Source organism: Mus musculus, chromosome 16, assembly GCF_000001635.26.
Source record: "Mus musculus strain C57BL/6J chromosome 16, GRCm38.p6 C57BL/6J".
Taxonomy (NCBI): domain Eukaryota; kingdom Metazoa; phylum Chordata; class Mammalia; order Rodentia; family Muridae; genus Mus; species Mus musculus.
In genome coordinates, this window is record NC_000082.6 from 34,212,346 (window position 1) to 34,234,588 (window position 22,243).

At 44.4% G+C, this 22,243-nt stretch overlaps 1 protein-coding gene across 39 annotated transcripts in view; it reads right to left on the bottom strand.

The window, feature by feature from the left end:
* Nucleotides 1-22,243, bottom strand: part of Kalrn (kalirin, RhoGEF kinase) — a 604,205-nt gene that overhangs the window by 243,273 nt on the left and 338,689 nt on the right. For 32 of the 39 annotated variants that reach the window (XR_001781845.2, XR_001781844.2, XR_003951799.1 and 29 more), the window contains 5 exons: nucleotides 14,682-14,801; nucleotides 7,711-7,929; nucleotides 5,451-5,600; nucleotides 2,670-2,784; nucleotides 446-561 (listed from right to left, as the gene is read on the bottom strand). Coding sequence is in view for 36 of the 39 variants with exons in the window: in XM_011245955.2 (XP_011244257.1) it covers nucleotides 446-561; nucleotides 2,670-2,784; nucleotides 5,451-5,600; nucleotides 7,711-7,929; nucleotides 14,682-14,801 (720 nt within the window). In the remaining 3 variants the exon portion in view is untranslated. The remainder of the gene's footprint in view (nucleotides 1-445; nucleotides 562-2,669; nucleotides 2,785-5,450; nucleotides 5,601-7,710; nucleotides 7,930-14,681; nucleotides 14,802-22,243) is intronic. The other 7 variants (XM_006522386.4, XM_006522370.4, XM_006522364.4 and 4 more) reach the window with 1 other exon arrangement.

Genomic DNA, 22,243 nt, shown 5'->3' on the forward strand with positions numbered 1-22,243 from the left:
GGGAGGAAGGCTAATGTTGGGACCCAGGAAATGTGATAGGATGGTGGGTATGTAGCTGTGAGGGAGTTTTGGTTTTTGTTTTAAAATTTATGGAGGCTTTCCTTTGAGTTGGGACAGCTCACCCCAAAGCAGTAAACTGGGGACTATCATATATCAGACTCAGTATTTATGTATAAATTGGGGGCTATAACAGGTCAGACCCAGTGAGTTGAGTAGCTGTGTATAAACTGGGGGTTATTATAGGTCAGACCCTGTGAATACCTGTGCAGCCCATCATATCTCCTGGTGTCAAACTCAGGATTGGATGCTAGAAAATCCAAATTATGGACAAGGGGAAACCTGTTGTCCCTTATCCTGCCACTTCCAGCCCCCTGGCTTAACTCTGCCAGTGTTCTCTGCACACTCGTCAGCAGTGAGGCAAAGCCAAGGGGCGTTCTGGACATACCTGCTTAGCACTGCGCTCAAACACCACATATTGCTGACACTGGTCTAACCGCCGCTTCTTCAAGGTCCAGAAGTGCAGGACTCGATTCTCCCTCTGCAAGAGCTCGCTCAAGATGGCTGTGGGTAAAGCAGGTGAGCATCGTCATGGGAAAGCTCTGAGCAAAGTCCCAACTACTTCAGTCCCGTTACCAAGGGGACTGGTAAGCCTCCCTTTAGGCCTAAAGCATCAGCAGGAAGGGAATAAAAGCTAGAGATAGATACAGCTCCCCAGAAGGGACCAGGAGCGGGGAATGCTTGGTAACAACCTGTTTCTGAGGATCCTGCCGATACACTACAGAGACCCTGGATTCTCTTCACACCAGCCAGTCCTTATGGTAAGAGAGTTTGGAAAGCGAACCCTGAGACAACAACTGACAGTTGGTCTGGGGCCTAGCTAGGCTCTGCGAGGACCCCTAGGCTCCCCAGGAGCTCCTGGAGGAGAGGCAGGCATGGGTGGCAGTGAGAAGGTGGGGACATTAGGGAGGCCCACAGTCTCAGCTCTGACGTATGGAGTCTACCATACGGCACTTGAACAGCAGAGCCACCGTTAGAAGCCTCTGGGCAGAGGGTGGGTAGAAGCTGGGTGGGAACGGGGGCTATGTGTTGTCTTAGGCCTGAACTCCACACAGGTTTCCATCTGATCCCAAGGAAGGCTGAAAGCTCTTCTTACGTCACCCGAATGATACTGTATTTGAGAATATATGTAAGGCATCTAGTATGACAAGGGAGCTGTAGGGAGTATCTAAAACTGTCATCTTGTCTCCTCACTGCTCTTAACACTGTCTGGTGACCTTGGTTGATTTCCTGAGTGTCTTAAGTAGTATGCTCTATGCTCGAAGCAAGCGAACTTATTTTGTCTGATATCTGCTTCTTGTTTTCTGCAGACTTTTAAATATATGGTATTAAATATGCTTGATAAAATATACAGTCATGAGAATATATAGATAACCATGTTTACTAAGTATTCACTATGTGTCAGGCACATTTTCATAATACTCATGCTGCATAACGGTGGTCCCCACTTTGCAGGTGAAGAAACCGAGGGAAGGCCTGAAACTTATGCACCTTTAGGAAACCAACATAACCAATCCAAACCATGGGATGCTCTGGAGAGTTTCAGGTGCCATTGTCCTCTCTGCCCCCTTCCTGTGAGCTTCTGCAGTTGGAGGTCTATCCAGCCCCCTCTGGTGCCTGTCCCATACAGTGTGGGTGTGAATGTGGGCTCTCAGTGGTTGGCCTCGCCCATGCTGCTATCTGCAGAAGTCAGAACCGATCCTCTGATATGGAGTATGCCACTCACAGGACCACATTCAAAGGCAAAATAACATGTGGGGAAGGAGCTCAGGTCCCTCCCCCAGTTTAACCCTTTCCAGGGATTTGAACATCCCAAACTCTGGAGTTATCTGAGCAGGGAAGGGAACTCTATATAAAGCAGTCCACTGATCCACAATCTGACCATGGTGTTCCTAAGTCTGGCTCACCAAGTCAGTCCAGATCTTCTCCTTGTCCTTAGTCACCAGGGCTGTGATTTTTCTAACTGGACAAGAGGATGGAGATCGATCGATCGATCTATGTATCTATCTGGTTTCCTACACCAAGGCTAATTTCTGTGTGGCAAGTGTGAACAAGGAGAGAACACAAAATGATAATTTAGGTCAAATGTTTTTCATATCCTCACAGACTTTATAGCATTCAAAGAGATAATGAAGATGACCTAGAATTCTGTAAATTCTATCTGCATTACAGAATGCAGGTCTGACTCTGTAGATCTGAGTGAGTCCGAAATTCCATTTGTATTAGTGTCTGAGTGGTATCAAGTGTTGCTGAACCAGACACCACGTTTTGAGCAACAGATGTTTAAACAACCTTTCTACAAAGCAGTGTGGCCCAAGACTTGAATATAAATGAAAAACCAAACCAAAACAAAACAGTAAAACACAAAAAAACCCAAAAACCAAAAATCCAAAAAAACAAAAACCAAAAAAATCTTCAACAACCTGGGGAAATCTTTCAGCATGCTAAGAGACTGTGGACCACAAGGGCCGGTTTAACTCCACACCAGACTGTGTCTTCTTAAGGGAGAAGCCCCGGAGAACCTGAGATGACGTGAGAGCCGTTGCAAGGGGCCCAGGGTCTGTGTGGCCCGCAAGTGAAGCGAGCTGTGGCCCGGCAGGCTTCTTACTCACCTTTTACTTGCTGTTCAGGCCCCCGGGTGTGGCTGGCAACACTAGGCATGCTCACATTGTTCCTGTGGATGTATTTGAGGAACACCTCGGCGTTCCGCCTTGCCAGCGTGCAGGCCTAAGAGGAACAAAGATGTGAGGCCCTGTCTCCAGTCCACAAGTGGCACTTAAGACATGCGCAGAAGTGCCGTTTTAGAAGCATTAGGGTCTTGACGATGATGGGGATACTGGGGGAATCCGGAGGGAGGGGAGTTCTGGAGGTCACTTCCTGAGCACTCCTTTAACCAAGTGCTTCCTTTTCTGTTTCAGGCTGACATCAGAACGCAGCTGACTGTGCGGACTGGCCATTGCTAACCTTCACGCCCAGCCTGGTTTTCTTCTTTCACCAGAATGTCTCTTACGCGACCACCATTGAGAACCCAGGAAACAGAAACCCACTTTAGCACATCCCATTTAGCAGACACACCTGATAACGTAATTCTAAATCTAAACTTAAATGGCCAACAGTTTTCAGACTTATTTGATTGCCAATCACGTCCCCCTTACCTAAATAACACTAACACGTACTCTCTGGTTGGGAAAGGTCAACCTCCATAAAAGAATGAGAGCCACTGAAGGCTCCATCAGCAGGGCTGGCAGAGAGGACAGGCCATGCTCTCCTGGTGATGCGTAGGACTGAGGGTGAGGAAGAGCAGCAGCAAGGAAGCCCTTCAGATCTCGAAGCCAGATGTGCAGATGTCCTAATGTCTCTTAAGCCCACATAATTTATGAATTTCTCTAAAAATCAGTTTTCTCCATAGCTATAAAACTAGTATGGACTTGAGTCCAAATTTTAAATTAATAATTTAATAATATATTAATGAATTAAATTATCTGTAGATCAAGTTAAGTTTTAGAATCTTATATTTATCTTTTGATCACACAAATTATATAATTACAATGATTATTATGTAATGAATATAAATTTATAAATTTAAAAATTTTATGCTTTTATGATTACATAAAAAGTAGCAACAAAGATGGATCTTGTTAAAGCCAGTTGATGGGCTCAGCAACTCACAGGCTTGTGAACCAAAGCCGTTAGTGTGAGCGTCTAAGGCTAAGGACTCTGGATGAACCAATAAATGGTAAACAGAAAGCTGTGTACCATCTGTCGGGCAGAGAATTCCCACGGTTACGGGGAGTTTTTCTCCACAGCTTTAGGAATATATGAAAAATATCAGCCCAGATGGGTTTCTTTCTTCTTTAAAAGAGTCATTTAATTTTATGAAGAAATAATCTTTCCTTTTTCTCTCTCTGCGTGCGGTTGTGCGATGTATGTGGGGCGTGCTGTGCAGGTGTGTGGGGTGTGCATGTCCACACCTGCATGTGAGGAGGCCAGAGGAGGAGGCTGGGTGTCCTCTTTAGCCACTGGCAGCCTTGCCCTCTTGAGACAGCATCTCTAAGAGAAACAGAGCTAGGCTGGCAGCCAGCAAGGCCCAGTGACCTTGCTCCGCTGTCCTCATCGGTGCTGGGGATATGCAGCCCACGAGGACGTGACTGGCTCTCTACACGGATGCTGAAGATCTAAACCCTGGTCCTCATGCTCACACAGGAGGTGATTCCGCTTGAACAGCAGGTTCCCCCCATCCCCACCCCCAAGCCATTCCTGGTCCCGAGAACACGTTTATAACTCTACTTTAAACCCTTCCCATGCTCCTTCAATTAATTTTAATTTTATTTTGTAATAGTGAAACTTTTAAATTATTTTAAGCTCTGTATGGGAAAATTTCTACTGATCTGTCTTAGTTTAATCTGCTTATTCACGTTTCTGACCGATACCTGTGTAGGCACCAGGCAGTAGGAAGGAGGGTGGGTCCATAAGGGGCGGGGGGAGGGTGGGTCTTAAGAAAGGAACAGAAAGATTTGGTGGTCAAGAGGAGAAGAGCTCTAATAAAAAAGGTGGCTCGTTATAGAAACGTGACTTCAGTGGTGGTATGTCAGGGAACACAAATTCTCTCTGAGAAACCCCAGTGGGAGAACAGGGAAGTATTGGGGTGAGTGGAGCCTGTGGACCAGCCTGAACGGGGAAGCAAGCCTGCTGCTGGGGGACTTTCAGGAGGACTTCCCTTGCTACTAAAAGCCCATGTGGACCAGGCCTGGGTCCCCTCCCTGAGACACTAGGGCCAATTCAGAACCCCACCCCCACCCCCAGGAATTGTGTTTCTGCTTTCACATTGGAGAAACACATTCTATTTTCACACAGGAGAGTACACATTGTGATATTTATTGGTAATTGAAAATTGCTAGATTGATAAATAGTGTCTAAATTTATTGACCCTAAATTTTGCAATATCTACTTACAGAAGGTTCATTTTAATGACTTCATAAGTAGGCGTATACTCTTCAGCCAAGAGATTATTTTAAGGTTAGGGTTAGGGTTATTGTAAAATGATAAAGTGTTAGCCTGAGCCATGTTCAAACCCTAGCATTATAAAAGAAAACAATAATTTTTTATAAGCTGAATATAAGTGAGTAAAAGCATGTGGTCTTGGAGTATTCTAACAGCTAACACTGCAGTGGCAATAGCAATGTATGCTCTACCCAATGATACCAAACGTGTCAAGAAAGACATGGACATGTAAAATTCAGTTTATGGCTTTACACACTAACCAGGAGCTGTGTCTTCAGCCCCTTCCCTCTTTACATGAGAGGCAGGCAAAGGGAAGCCTTGATGAAGGTGGGTGCTGGTGAGAGGCGAGGGCGAGGCTGGAATCTGAGACCTGTGTGACAGTATACACTGACCTTCAGGAAGGCCTCCTTCTGCTCCAGGTGCTTGCTGAGGAGTGGAATAACGTGGTCCATCTCTGCCGCCGGCCCCAGCTTGTCTCTCCCACCACACCAGTCCTCGTCTCTCCGGTACTCCTGCTCCAAGCTCTCCAGAACACTGCACACCTGGGGAATCATGGGCAAAGAGGCTCGTTAAATAAACTGCTGAGTGGGTATTCTCTGCAGACTTCTGCAGCAGAACTTTAAATACAGCAGTGAAGTCCAGCCTGGAGATTTAGAGCAGCCACTCCTGGGATATTCTGAACAGATATTCTGAGAACCTTGTGACTGGAGGTGGAGATTTGTGGAATTGTCTATTTACAACTGATGGCTAAAGGCTGAAGCTATAGGGGTTGATAATATCAAGAATATGATGAAGAGCGAGAGATGAAGAAATAGGCTGGATATTTGGGGTCTTCAAAGTGTTATATATATATATATATATATATATATATATATCTATATCACAGAGACACACAAAGTGATATGTATATACTATATATATAACATATCATATACATGCATAATACATAGGATATATATCATACACATATATGAGATATATATCTTATACACATATTCATATGCATGAATGTATGCATATATTATGTTATATAGCTCTATATTGTTGTAACCCCACGATCACTATGAATTATGTAGACCAGGCTTGGTTTACATACTTAATGGCTTGCCTCAGCATCTGTACTTGTCTGTCAGTCAGGAGCCTCAAGCAGAGGTGAAGTGAAAAGCTACCTCCCTTGTGTGATTTATGGGCCATAAGTGAAAGTCATCTTTCAACTCCCCTGGGGACAGATGTTCAAAGTCCTACCATAAGGCAGTGACATCTTTAGCATCCATCTTTATTATAAAATCACATTTCTTTCTGAGGGAGAATACATTTGAGTTAACTTCAAAGACATTAATTTTTTTTTTTTTAGTTATAAAAATTCAGAGGGACCATGCTGGGGGACCTTATAAATGACCTCCGAAGGAAATGGAGCATCAGAGAGAGTCCACAGGAAGAGTTAGGTTGAATGTTACAGTGGGAGTCTGATGGCCGCCTGGTATCAGTGCATGGAGAGTAAATAAAAACTCAGCAGACACTTGCCTAATAAGCATAAGAAGACAGTTTCCATTCCAAGCATGTCAAAACCAACCAACCAACCAACCAACCAGAGAGCAGACCCCCGAATTTCTACACTTTCCTTCAACAGCTTTGGGTACTTGCTGGGCACAGAGTTGGGAGAATAGCTATCACCATCTCAGCCTTCTCTGAAAAAGTCATTCTTCTTGGTAAAGAGTCTGTCTGTCTGTTTTTGAGACAGGGTCTCACCAAGCCCAGGCTGGCCTTGAATTTGCTAAGTATTTAAAAGTGACCTTGAAATTCTGGTCAAGGGCTTTATGCACGCTAGGCAAGCACTCTACTAACTGACCTACATCCTCGCCCAAGGATGTGGTTTTCGGACAGAATGTTCACTGAGTTATGAACTCAGCTGAATGATGACTCTGGCAGAACCCCCTCCTCGTGCTTGCCATGTTACGAGAAGTCTGTCCCCAATCAAAAGATGACTTGTCTAGCCCCCACCTTTCCTACTTCTCTTAATGCAAGACACAGAGCATGCGTGCAAATTCATGTCTTGAGAGAAAATAGTTAACAAAACATGCAGAGATGTCAAGACTAAGATACTTGTGACCTGTTCCACCATAGGACAGAATCAAAGACTTGAAGAGGTCTTGTACAGTAGATTCTGGGTGCTTTTGACTCTGAATGCATTTTAAGTGGCTGCTGATCAGGGAGTATGAGAGACACATGAACAAGCCGGATGCAAGGTACAGTTTGGAGTCTAGCTATACCAAGTTCAAGGAAATCAGCTGGATCCTAGGTACTTAAACAGAAAACAAATGCTGATTTATATTATCAAGTGTGGAGGAGTTTGTTACACGGCACTCTTATTACAATGGCTGACTGATACACTGCTCATCCAATGCTCTCGATTTCCACTTCAACACCTCCATACTGATCTGATGAGCTTGAGAAATTTATGAAAAAGAAAATCACATGGTTCCTTGCTGTAAAGGAAAAAAAAGATAAGAAATGATAGTGTTTCCATAAGTCATTCTTTTATTCTCACAGGTTAGGGCCAACATGCCTGGCTTCTGATGCTGTACTATAATAATCTGAGCCAGGAGCCAGCCTCTTTCATCTTCCGCTCATGTCCACAGACTTCCCTCTCACCTGCTCAGAGGTCTTGTAAAAGGCCACAGAGGCGTTGACAAGCTTCAGCCGGTCCTCCATCTTTAGCATGAGCTGTTGCCAGTGGAGGGCCACCTTCTCAGCACATTCCCGGATGGCGTCTGCGTCGTAGTGGCCGGCCTGGAGCAGTGCCTCTGCCTTCTGCTGTACCTGCAGGGCGCTCTGGTGCGTCTTCTGCAAGGAAGTGGCATGAAAGAGGGACTGGGCACGAGGAGGGGAGAGAGAGGTCCGTGGAAGCAGCCCAGGTGTGATATGGGAGGGGTGGAGTGAGGTGTGGTTGGAAAGATGCAGAGAAGTTAAAGAGCTTTAAATGACTGATCCATTTGTCACGGTGATCAATACATTACTGTCTTTAAGGCACTTTTACACACAGGAAATCATACATGTTATTCATCTCCCAGGACCCTAACTCCTGACCCCATTCTTAATTCTCTATTCCCTTTACCCTAGATTTTAAGGCTATTTCAGTTCACATAGTAGAGAATCAGAAGCTGTGTAGAAACCTTGTCACTGATTGGCCCCTTAATCTCTTTCAAATTTAATCATAAGATTGCTCGTTTCTGAACTTTCAATGATTACCGATACAGCGTTTTACACAGATTAAATAAATACTTTCCCACCAAAACACATGTAACGCACATCTCAGCTGGCAATGCACCATCTGAAACATTAACGACCAGCTGAAAAGGATTCCGGTAGGACGGGGCGACTTGGTAAGTTACTAGACCCGAAGAATGAGTTCTCTTGCTCCCACCACACAGTTACTCCACCAAAGAAGCAGAGCCCTGCAGGCAAGAATGAGCTCAAAGCAGGAGACTTTTGTTATTTGCAATGGCTTTTAGGAGACAGGCATCTCGCTTGCTTTATGGTTTCTGATTAGGGCTAACTATGTTCTGGACCTTAACTGCAAGAGGCTGGGGGACCTGGCTGGTGGACCTGGCTGGTGGCAGGGACAAAAGGTCAAAAGAGGTTCAGGGTTTGAAAAGCAAAGCACAGATGTGACGATCCTCTGTTGGACAGTTTTCTGTCTACTTGACACAGGCTAGAGTCATCTGAGAGGAGAGAACCTCAATTAAGAAACTGCCTCCATAAGACAGGGCTGTACACAAGCCTGAAGGGCATTTTCTTAATTAGTGATGGATGGGGGAGGATCCAGACCACTGTGGGCAGGGCCATCCCTGGGCTGGTGGTCCTAGGTTCTTTAAGAAGGCGGACTGAGCAAGCCATGGGAAGCAAGCCAGAAGGCAGCATTCCTCCATGGTCTCTATCAGCTCCTATCTCCAGGTTCCTGTCCTGTTGAGGTCCTTGTCTGGATTTTCTTCCGTGATGAACAGTCCCCCCCCCCCCAACTTGCTTTGCTCGAGATGTTCTACGCCAGCAGTAGTAACCCTACCTAGGACAATCCCTGTGAGGACAGCAGAGCGCCACTGACTTGGGAAAGCTACCAGCATTGCGCCCTGGGCTGCTGGATCCTTCCAGCTAATGGTGGTAAACAAGGGCGGCTAGAACACAGTGATACTCCAGAGTTCTTTCTACGTGGCTTAGGTAGCAGAGCTCAGACCACTTTTATAGCTGGCTTACTCAGCACTCCTTGGGTCTGAGGGCAACTCCCTCATTTTCCCCTAAGCATCTATCTCCTTGATCTCATCACAATGCTCTGCTTTTTCCCGTCATTAGATTTCATCCTGTACTTTCTACTTAGCTCTGTCTACAAGGCTTCTATGTGCTCCCCCATCCTGAACCTGCAGCTGCTGCACGACTCCATCTCCACCAGCATTCCTGGCCCTTTGGGGCTTTTACCCCCTGAAAGCCTCAGTTCTAATGACTGTCAGCGCTGGGCACCTCTCTGCTAAATGAAGCTAGAGAAAGTAAATGAAAGGGGCAGAACAATCCCTCCGAAGCCCCAGCTTTCTTTGTATAACGGGCACTGTTTCCTAAATGAAGAGGTGCCAAGGTTAGCCTTGCTAACTGCTCCCATCTTCAGAGCTCTCATCTGCTCCCCTGGCTTCTATTATTTTCTCTTGGAAGAAGCCTCTTAGTGTCAGATCCTCTTCTGATGCAAGGGAGCCCACCTCTCACCCTTCCGAGGAGGTGCTGCCATCTGTGGCAGGGCAGACGCCACACCCTCAGTAGAAGCCAAAGCTGTCTCTTTAAAATGGTTCCTCAAAGTCACTGGCCACTTATGCTGGTGGCCTCCTCTTACCCATTTCCCTGTCGCCTAGAATGAGTTATAATCTTAACCTCACCCCTGTCGGCTGCTCCCTATGCCTCTAACGCAGACGGGCCCTCACAACTTCATATATGCAGGTGTATGCAGGAGAAACAGCTAGTTTTCATTCCTTCTTTCTAATTCATAGATCCATCCTGTGCACTTTCTCTTCCTTTTCTTTTCATGTGGCATGCTAGGATTTGTCCCGGGGTCCTGAACATACCAAGCACACATTCCGCCACTGAACCACATCTCTAGGGCCTCGTGGACGGTTTCGGCAGTCCTGCTTAATTTGATGGGTTAGGAAGTGCTCCTGTTATTCCTTTCATCCCTAAGGCTTCCATCTTATGAGCACCACTTCTTCCTCTCAGTTCAAAAGTCTTCAGTGGCTCCATCATTGCTTCAAAACGAGGTCCAAGCTGGCTGTTGCAAGAGCCCTCCACAACATGGTCTGTCTTCACAATATCAACTATGCTTTCTCCCCAAACCTCCAAAAGCAAGCCACAAACCTTCCTGCCTTGCCCTTCCTTCTTCCTGTCCTTGGCAGATGCTCTAAGCCCCTGTCAACGATCCCTTTTGTCCTTTGAAACTTGCCTCAAACCTGCTCTCCTTCAGTGAACCTTTTCAGATGGCCTGAAGCTCAGAGCAACCCCCATTTCTCTGAACTCCTTTGTTTCTTAGCTAACTCTTGGAGGGTCCTGTTGCTTAGAAGGTAAAACTGTCACAGTGTGGGCAGAGGTGTGTGTGTGGTCAATCAAATGGCTGTTGCTTCTCCAAGGGTGTGTGTGTGTGTGTGTGTGTGTGTGTGTATGTGTGTGTGTGTGTGTGTGTGTGTGTGTGTTTTCTGTGTGTGTGTGTGTGTGTGTGTGTGTGTGTGTGTGTTTTCTGTGCTGGGCCTTATGATTATGCATTGACTTTTCTGGTTCACGCAGCCTTTCTATGAGGTGGATTTTATTTCCAGCTCAGAGATTAAGACATCAGGACACAGCGGGCTAAATGGTGTGCCTCAAAGCCTACATCAAAACAAGTGGTAACACTAGACTCCTGCTTGACCTATTCCCGAACTTGCCTTCTTCTCCAGCACATGACTTTTCCCTAGGATTGGAATGAAACCTACAGCACTTCTCATTTGCAAGAAGGTTCTCCAGGGAATGTTAGTGATTATGACAATGATGTCTCTGCCCCTAACATGTGATAACTGTCAGTGTAAACCTGTTTCAGTGTTTTATCTTCCGAGTGTGTGGAGTCATCTCCACGTCTGTGCAATCTGCGTTATGTAATAAACTCTGTTCCTTACTCTGCGGCTCATCATTCTGTAACAGTCCTGAGTGAGCTTTTCTTCTTTAATTTCCTGAATGATAAACTCTCATCCGTGGGGCCTAATCTTTGCTTTGCTAAGCTTAAGTCATTATTTTTGCATCCATTTCCACTCCTTACCATCTAATCCTATTGACTGTTAGAGTTTTAAGATGTGGGTTATCAAGAACATTAATATTTAGTAGGTGTAAGTGCAAGAAAATTGAACCAAATCAATTCAATTTATTATCCAGTTTTAAACACTTTTCTGGTATAATATTTATGCTCAAATGCATGGGAGGATTTAAAATAAAAATGGATTTTAAAGTTGAGCTTCTCTGTCTGAAGGTTGCGGTTTCTGAAGGCACAACAGCTCATCTAGAGCACTAACAAATAAGAATCCATTTTGCTTAATAAACTCACTGCATTGAGGCACTGTTTGGTTCTTTGCACAGAGTGTTCTGGGGACATTTTCCTGAAAGCAAGGCTTATCAGGGACAAATTCTGAACTTTCCAGGGAAAGCTCCAGAGCAAGGTTTAGAGCGATCCTGGCTTGGCCAGGGCCATTCCAGTGTATGACTGCTTCTCTAGATTAATTATCAATAACCCTCTCTTTTCCTTTTGTTTTGTTTGAGATGGGATCTGTCTGTCTACGTAGCCTAGGCTGACTTTGCAATCCTCCTGCTTCAGCCTCCAGGAGTTCTGGGATTATATATCGGCACTCCCTTTACTCTTAAAAATGTCTGTTTACACAAAAAATTTCATTGTTTCACCAAGAGCTATTTTCCCTACAGAACCCTTGAGCTTGCTACCTTAGGTAATAAGAAGGCAAATTATACTGCCATCCCATCCCCAGCCATCAGCAAAAGCCTGCAGTAAGGCTGGCACACATAAAAGCCAAACTAAGCTGCTTGACCTTCCTTTAAAATGGCTTGCATCCAGCCAGGTATAGTGTGGTACATGTTGTAGTCCATCACTCAGGGGCCTAAACATTAGGACAGCCATGAATTTGAGTCTTGCTTGGGCTAAAAGGTTAGTTCGAGGTCAGCCTGGCCTACACAGTGAGCCTATGTTTCAGAGAAACGTGGCTTGTATCTTCTCTGGCATGTTCTTCTGATGCAGAGTCCAGTTTAAACGTAGTCTACAGACAACCATAGGCTGGAGGAGCATACGAGCAGCTCTAGCTGTGCTCCTTGTTCATCTAGCTACACCACAACCTAATGACTTTCCATCACCAAGATGCTCTAGTAATTCTATAGGCTCTGCTATCCCAGAGATTACAGACACCAACCCTAGAGTCACCTATAGCGTAGCATCAATTATTTACTAAAGCAATACCCCCACAAAACCCCAGGAGGGATTAGGAGATATTTATCCTTAGTAAGGTTCTGCTATGTAACAATGTAGCAACATCTCCCCAAATTAACCCCTACTGCATACACAGCCACACAGAGTTTAGCCTTTCAATACACCGTGGAAACACTTACCATCCCTTTCTCAAAGTTCATTAGGGTACTCTAGTGTGCTGTGAGGCTTGGTCTGACTTGTCAGACATTTGATTAAGAGACTGGAAATGTATTCACTCAATCCAAGTATTCTTATTCAAGGAGAAAGACGAGCAAGAGCTATCTCTGCCTAAATCCCCCATAGCTTCACATCATGCTCCCATCTGTTGCTAAACCCTCACTGCTGCCTAAGCCCTTAGAGCAGTGGTTCTCAACCTTCCTAATGCTGTGACCCTTTAATACCGCTCCTAGGTTGTGGTGACCCCCACCCCCGTTATTTCATTGCTACATCAGAACTGTAATTTTGCCACTTTTATGAGATATAGTGTAAATATCTGATATGCAGGATATCTGCTATGCAACCCCTATGAAAGGGACGTTCAACCCAAAAGGTTGAGAACCACTGCTATAGACACTTGACCAGTAAGTACCTGACTATAACCCCAATCTAGGTGTCTCCCAAAGAGCTCTCACCATTATCAATTTGGGATTGCTAGTAAACTACCACAGAGACATAGAACTCCTTGCTGCAGGGTAGCTCTTCTACAGTAAGTGAACTGCTTATACCACATGTGCAATATGTGCTGTTTGCTTTTCAATCTCAAATCCCAGACAGTACTGACAGATACTAATATTTCCTGAGAAGATATCAAGTAGTGCTGGGAACATGTCAGTCATCTTAACGCCATTTTTTATTTTTATTTTTTTTCCTGAGACAGGGTTTCCCTGTGTAGCCCTGGCTGTCCTGGAACTCAGTCTGTAGACCAGGCTGTCCTCGAACTCAGATATCTGCCTGCCTCTGCCTCCCAAGTGCTGGGATTAAAGGCGTGTGCCACCACTGCCCAGCATTAATGCCATTTTTATATGCATGAAAGATGGCTTCTGGAAAAATAAATGGCTGGATTCAATTAATATCAGTTTACAAAAGGCTATCAGTCAGTTGGACTGCCACATTAAAAGACAATTATGAGCACAGTTAATTAAAATTCATTATTTTTCTGCCATCATTATGTAGAATTTTTTTGCTAGTGGTAATTAAAAAAAAGAAAGTTGCCTATTTGTAGTTCCTATACACCCAGAAGTAGGCAAAGTTCTATACCGAACCACATGTACCAAGAATCTGAGGTTTCTGTCCTTTGCTTTTCTCCCCACGGATGCTCAACCTATTTTGTTTTTAATATAGTTCTGTGGGCCATTTTTATTCTTTCTCAGACACCACTGAGAAGCAATCTGCTAAAGTCTCTCTGGGAGGAGAAGGTCCTACCTAGCAGGAAGATAATTGAAGGTATTATTTAAAGCAAGGCAACATTACTTTATCCAAAGTGAAAATTTCTTTTAAAATGGGCCTTAAAAAAAAAACCTTATTAAAAAGTTGACCAAAGTCCCAGCTGGTAAACTTCTACTTTCAGTTTATTCTTCAAGTATGGCTTCTGCTAGCATAACTGAACAGCCACTTTCAGCATGCAAACTGTATAATACAGTCTGTTGGAAGCCTTGCGGTCCTTGTTAAAAGTCAAATTCTAACCTAGAATCAAAGTGTTTACAAGTAGTATTCCAGTTTACTACTGACCTGCGCAATTGTTTATCCTCATTTCTGAGTGGTTTTCAACAGGAAGCCTTGCCACCTTATACCTTTGTACTTCTCACTGCTACACAGTTTGTGAGTAAAAATGGGTAAAACTGCACTAGGGCCTTAAGGTCTGAGGGAGCAGCAAATATTCTCATCTGAAGTGTGCATACATGGCTCCTGATATCTTGGGTGAGGGGCAGAATAAATCCTGCATTCTGCATACCCAAGTGTGAAAGAGGCTCATGTACTATGTCCCTCGAAAGCACAAGGGTTCCACCACCCAAGGGAACGCTGACATCTGAGACAGCCATCCTGCCCATGGCCCAGAGTCAAAGAGGCATGCACAAACAATGCATCCAGATTTGGGGGTTACCTCGATGGCTAGCTGGAACTGTTCATGCTCCCGCTGCAGCTGCTCTGCCTCCGACAAAGAGCTGGCGTTGACCAGGCTGGCGTTGAGCATCGACTCTCCATTGCGGATCCATCCCAGAACCTAGGGAGTTGGATAAGCACTCAGGTGAATGGCTCTCCAGTTTCTCTAGAGCCATTGCTTTCCCTATGGCTACCTCAATCAAAGGACTATCTTTTCTTCCTTGTTAGAGAAAGGACAGCAAGGATCCTGAAGCGCCACCTTCCCAGTCTCCCTGTATTTGTTGTCATAAGGCATGCAGTTCCTGTCCCCACTTTATTCTCATGTCATTTCTTTCCTGTATCACTCTGCTGTCCCAAGGTTCCCACCAAATTAATTATCAGGACTTCATCTGGCTGTGTTTTATGCATGTCTAAACTTCTTTCTTGATCACAGAATGGTACAGAGAAATTCCAATTGTTGGTATCTTTTTCTTTCAGTTTTTTATTATTTATGTATTTATGTTTTATTTATTTGTTGAGAATTTCATACAATGTACTTGGATTATAAAGGGCCCAGTTCGAAGAAGAACCTCTTGAATTTGTTCACACTTCACTACTCTGCCTGTTAAAAACAATCTCTTCCTCCTGCAGTATGGTTGGATTTTGTGTGGATCACTTTAGCGTGACTTACCACAGACAACTTTTTGGTTATTTCAACCTATATTTTACCTCCTTCCAGGGCTATACAGAGAAACCCTGTCTCGAAAAATCAAAAAACAAACAAACAAACAAACAAAAAATGTGAACTCCCCAAAGTCTAGGGAAATCTTCCAGGCAAATTTTAATCTTCCACATCCACTTAATGGCTCTTGCATAGTAATGTTTTAAAAATAATGAAGATTACCCAAGTCACATCCTGGGACCTATTTCTTATATAGCAGCCCAGAGTATACAAGCTTGATAAGCAAATAACTCAAAGGAAGGGCAGAAAGCAAGCAAAATCTAATGAATAGATCGTTACCAAAAGGGAAAGTAAAATCTAACCAACTTAAATTACCCAGTGACCTGAACATGACTTTGAGGGTTCCCGATAAGTACTGGGGAAAAGAAATAAAAAATGGGAAATATCAGGAGAAGGGGGGGCAAGAATGAGGTCTGCCCAGAGAGAGAGAGAGAGAGAGAGAGAACAGTGGTTTTCAACTTGTGGGTCATGACCACGAGACACAGCTCTGTAGCAATATTACAGCTATGAAGTAGCAGCAAAAATAAATGCATGGTTGGGGGTTCCTAAGACCATTGGAAATATGTTATCTTATGGTCATGACCCATAGCTAGAGAACTGCTGGTCTAGAGCGGTCAAGGAAAATAGAGATGTAATTATCAGGCTAATCCACTTGGCACAACTAATCCAAAGGAAGCCCTAGGCTCTGAAGACTTACCTGGTGTGTGATCACTAGAACACTGGCAAGCATCTCCTTTTCTAGGGAGCCTGAGACTCTTGCTTGGTGAGGAAAAAAGTTCTGAGATTTCAAAAATCAAGGAATACCATCTGTATGCCACTCTATTGGTTCTTAGCTTTTTATTTGTGTTGAACAAATGGAAAATTTGTTCCCCTGGTCTCCTGCCCCATAACTCTCAAAGGCACCCTGCTGCTTTCAATCCTAAGCAGAACCTGACTGAAGCCTTATTGTACACAGATAACATGAGGAATAAATCCTGCCGGAGCTGGGTGATTTGGATTGAGATGTTAATTCGTGGCCAACCTGGCAGATTGTGGATGAGATGCCAATCTCTAGAGTAATTAGCTGTAGGAAATAACTGTTCCGCATGTATGTGTAAAAACCCTGTTGTCCCCGGTGGATTGTGGCTGGCTGGCTCGAGGTGCTAATGACTTTGAAAAGCTGCCTGTTGATCTGGGAACATGCATTCACAGACTGCAAAGCCACATTCTTTGCCTCTTTGGAGCTCACAGTGCCTATTTTTAACTATGTCCCTCTATCATGTTTTGCTGCTCCCTGCTTGCTTTGGAGACTCATTTGTGGGTGTCATCAAAATACCTTCTGCATGAGCATCGCAAGTCAGTGTTAGTCTACTCCTCGAGAGTCTTGCTAGAATATTGTCCTCTAGTTCTAGCCACGTCAGTTGTACTATGTGGTGGGAATACCCACTTCCCAGCATCCCCACTGAAGGATGTCATGCACTTACGTATCTACTTCTTTCAGCAAATCATACAATATTCTTGTTTACTCGTATTTCCAAAACGCTGTTTATGAAGGCATCCTAGGACTTTGCAGTCCTAACGGTCTGACTTTAGGAATATAGAGATGCATGGAAGTTTATAGCCATGGCTTTAAGCCAAGAAGGAACCAAGTAAGCATCGTGAGTCAGTTCTGGAAGCAAAACGGGCAAAATGGAGAGAAGACTAACATCTGAAGTCAGAGAGCCTGACCTCATTCCTTCCTTGGCAAAATCGACTTCCCTGAACCCCAGCAGTCTCCTCCGGGTCTGGATAACCCTCTCCCTCCTTTTGGAATCACGAGGCTAAGGCAATGCACCAGGAAATGCTAAGCTGGATGATAATGACTGGGCTGCTGCTCGTTTTTGGTTTTCAGTTTGGAGCAAAGATGGGTAGTGCTGTGATTCATCAGTTACAATTCTCCCAGTGAGGGAAAAAAGCCATTTAACTTTATGCGGTTATTTAAATGAACACCATTTTGATGTCGCACCAGTTTCTCAGGTTCCTATCTCTCATCCTTTGTCCTCAGATCACTGAGAGTCCTGTTGGCATATCTGTCTATTATGAGGTTCTTTCAATTCTTCTGGTTCATCAAATGTGTTAGTTATTACCCCTTGAGCACCCAAGGATGCTAGGTAGTGGGGGGAAATATTGTAACTAAAATGAGGAAATACTGGTTCTATTAATATCAAACTGTGACTTTAGAAACATTTAATCAAAGGTCAGCTTTCTCACCTGTAAAATGTCTACTTTCCTTTGCTGAACAAAAGAGTTAGAATAAAAATAAAATCCTTAATGTAAAAGCACTTTTCAAATCATAATAGTAGCATTTCGCTCTAATCAACTGCAGTAACAATTTCCCTAATGGGTTAGTGCTATGATTTGAAAGTAAAAGTGTCTTCCATAGGCTCATGTATATGAACACTTAGTCCCAAGAAGGTTCCTGCCACATTCTTTGGGAGGGAGTGGTTACCGGGCAGGCCTCAATGCTTTAAACAGTGAGCCACCCTTTGTTTTGCTCCTGAGTGTCGAGGCACCTGGCAAACTTGCCTTTTCTGCCTGCTGCTGTTTCTTCCCGCCATGATACACTGTATCTCTCTGGAAGCCCAAGGAAAGCCTCTCTTGTCTTTGTCAGGGTATTTTATCATAGCAAGGAGAAAGGGGCTGGGACTTTGATGGAGACAGGTAGCCTTAAAGGTCATTTTCTGCTTTAACACTTTACCCCCTGATAAAATCCAGAGATTGTCCCTCTAACCTTGGAGAACCGTGTGTATTCAGAAAGAAACTGAATATGTAGAAACCAGAGATTGGAAGAAAGAATATTACTGTTTGGGGACTAAAGTGCCAAGCCAAGAATTCAGCTTAGATTGTCTTCAGTTAGCGGGAAAGCTAAAAATATAGGCCTTTTATTTCTTCAGGTCAAAGAGGCTCGTGTAAGCCCACACCAGGAATAGACAATGGCTACCCACAGATGATGATGCCCTCAAGCTGAGCAGCCTGGATCCAGTTCTCTTGGAGGCTGGAGAAATGGCTGGCAGATGACTGTTCTCCTGCTCATAACCCCCAGAAAGCCAAGAAGTTGTTCTCAAGTCAACTGACTCTGGATTGTTACTGTACACAACCTCTCTCAAGGCCTGGTTACTTCTGTGACTCCAACCACAAAATAAATGCTTGGCTCTCTCGATGTCTAACTTCAGAATTCCTTAGTTCTGGAAGTACATGAGATTGTATGTGTTCATCATTTATGGCTTTATAGGCTGTGTCCGTATTCCATTATGACCTCTAATTATCTCTTTTAAGAAACGATGTCTCTCTCTATTTTTTTTTTGGCTTGGACTTCTGCCAGCTCCTTTCTGACTCTGATATGCGCTCACCAAAAGTGAACACAGTAATCAATCACAGAGGCATAAGGGCAGGCTAATATTGTTTCTTTGTTTTAAGTGTCTACTGATTGTAAGCACATTCTGGCTAGATTTGGCCCACAGAAGCAATCCAATTATTTTACAAATACATGCTCTCTCATTTTATATTCAATATGTACATATGGAAAACATATGGACATGCATTCTATTTTATGCCATTACATCATTCCCCCAACCCCCTCCTGAATTTATCTGATAGATGTGAGGACATCTTTACCTCAAGTAGTAATGTTCCTGGAGGCAGCCAGAGAATTCTGTGGGGCCTGAAGAGTAACCTGAGTGGCTTTCCAGTGACCTGGGACCTGCACCGTGTGCTGTAATCAGTGGCGTGGTTTCCTTTTGGGGTCTGGTTTTCTCCAGAGCTATGTGTCTGCCTGTCTTAGATACAGCCAATCACGGAACAGGCAATCTGTGGCATTCATCACTCTGTGACATTTCATTTGTTTGGAATAGTTGAAGATAAATTTCAGTCAAATGTCTATGAATTCTTCGTCCTTTAAAGCGTCACTTTAATATAATTTAACTACCCTTAGGATTATGATGGCCACACACAGTCAAATGTAAACCTTTAATGTGTGAGTTCCGATGACAGAGTGGTATCACAACAGTGTTGTTCCTCCGATTTCGGTCTCATTAATGGCACTTTAATTAAGGTGTCTTTTCTCTCTGTCTCTCTGTCTCTCTCTGTCTCTCTCCCCCTCTCTCCCTCCCTCCCTGCCTCCCTCCTTCCCTCCCTCCTTCTCTTCCCTCTTTCTCTCTGAGAATATATTCTCTCAAGCCTGCATCAAAACTTAGCTTCACTGATCAATACTGACATCTAAATTAACTCCTTTTTTCCAAGTGTCAACAGCTTAGAAATCAATATTTCCTGCTCCACCAATTTCCATCAGACACAAATGCTTCCTTTGAAACTGGATCAGATGGATCCTTGATGAAGGAGCCTCTGCTGACAAGGAAAACAAGTCTGACTAATGAGGCATGGTGGCTTAACCAAGCAGCAGTTCCTGCCGCCCTGAAGGGCCACTGTCCTCTGGAAAGCCCTCTGCGGGTTTCCCAAGTGTCAGGTGAGCACTCATTCTTTGTTTGTTTTTTCGAGACAGGCTTTCTCTGTGTAGCCCCAGCGGTCCTGGAACTCACTCTGTAGAGCACACTGGTCTGGAACTCAGAGATCCACCGGCCCCTGCCTCTCGAGAACATTCATCCCTGTATAGATTTCTAACTACAATTCCCCCGTGGGTTAGCCACGCCTTGCTGTAGAGTAGGCACCTGCAGAAGGAAGTTATGTCCTCTAAGTCATGAAATTATCAATGGGAACACATTTAGATGTCAGGCCATTGATGCTGGAACAAGACATAAAGCAAAAGTCTAGGTTTTTCGTCAAAGCTCACCAGGAATGTTTTGTTTTCTACTTTGTTTGAAAGCCCATTCCTACCATCCTAATCATGAAAATGACCAGGAATGGGCACACAGGCAGACTTTGAGATGCTGCAGCTCCACTGATCTCAGGCAGGTGCCATTCGCTGTGGAGCCAAGGCTACCCCAGCACATCTCAGATATGGTGAGGACATGGAAGCCTGACTGAGTTTTGCTCATTCTCTCTATGGCTTCTGCATGCACAGGGGGTTGTGGGCCCCTGCAGAGGAAAACCCTGGATTTGGGAGTTTTAGCTAACAATATAAGAGGTCCCTGTTGCTTCCTGATCCTATGGTACCCCAGTTTTCTTACTTGTAGACAAAGCTTCATCCAAGGGCTTGTTCTCATGGAGTAAGATCTTTCTTTTCTTCCCATATGAAAATAATGCACTGTCATGATTCCAAGAATGTTAAAATTTGTATGCCTGTTACTAGTCTCATGCTGGCATTTCCATCACATCCTCCGTATGAATGACAAGTCTTCCTGGAAGCTCAGGTGGGACCCTGGTCTGATTAGGCTGAGAAAGTCTAGAAAGCAGCTTAGTGAGCAAGCCTGGTGTGTGGCTCTCAGATCCTCAGGCCACATGTGCATGCTCTGGCTGAGCGCTGATTGGGAGCTCGGGGTAATGGAGACCATATCACCCAACACAACAACTGTGTGACAAGTGTGACACAAACATCAGAAAGGGACACCCTAAATGTGAACAACTGAGCAGTAGTTAAAAAATGAGATGTCAATGCTAACGCAGTTAATTTAAATCTAAGCTCCAGTTATCACTGCACATGAGAAATCATGTTTAAGAGTAGAAGATGCTTCCCTGCCCAGAACAGCTTGAGAGGTGGAGTGCAGCCTCCAAAGCAGGCCACTGGGTCTCTTAGGAGGGGGTGATGCAGACATCAGCAGCCATTGAGGTAAGGTGGCAGGCTGACCTGCCAGGCATTCCTAGACCCCTGGAGGGTGGTAGTGTGTTCTTTCCTTGTTGTGACCAGTGTCTGGGGACTCTCTAAGCTCTGGTGGCCTCATCTGAACAATGGCAATAGTGTCTGCCTCAGAGAGAATCAAGAATATTTCTAGAGACAGAAACAGCACCCAGAAGTAGAACTGCTAATGTTTTCACGTCTTCAGTCTCTCTCTATCAAAAGAAGCCTCCATCAACTGTTCACAATAACAGCCACTAGGTTGCTTAGGACAGCAACATTTACAAGTGTGCCATTGTGCATGTTTCTGAGTATGTCCTCCAGTAAAAATGCTTGCTATAATCCCTTGTGCAGATAAGACCTCTCCTCCTTTTAACTAACTTTTAAATGGCAAGAAAATATTCTTGTATGTATAATATATATGTATGTAGTCACATGTGTGATTGGGATATGTATGTGTGTAGGTGTGTGTATGCATGTGTGTATATGCATGTGTGTGTGCATGTATGTGTGTGTATTTATATGTATACACATGTGTGAGTGTGCATGTGTGTGTATGCGTGTGTGAACATATGGAAGCTACATGCTGATGTTTGGTGTCTTTCTCAGTTTCACTCTCTCTCTTTTCCTTCTTCCTTTCCTTTCCTTCTTCATTTCTTTCCTTTCATCCTTCCTTCCTTCCTTCCTTCCTAACAATTTATTTCATATGTATGAGTGTTTTACCTGTATATACGTATGTGCATCATGTGGGTGTGGTATCTGCAGAGATCAGAAGAAGGCATTGAACTCTATTGGACCTGGAGTCATGGACAGTTCTGAGCCACCACGTGAATGCTGAGAACTGAACATGGGTTCTCTTCAAGAGCAGCAAGTGCTCTTAACTGCCTAGCCATCTCTCCAGCCCCAGCACTGCTTTCTGAGGTAGGGTCTTTGGCTAAACTGGGAGCTGCCCAGTATAGTTAGGCTAGCATGCCAATGGGTCCCAAGGATCTGCCCGTCTCTACGACCCTACCCCATCCTTGCTCTGTGGCTGCACTCACCCTGCTGTGCCTGCCTTGTGTGTGTGTCTGAGTGCTGCACTCACCCTGCTGTGCCT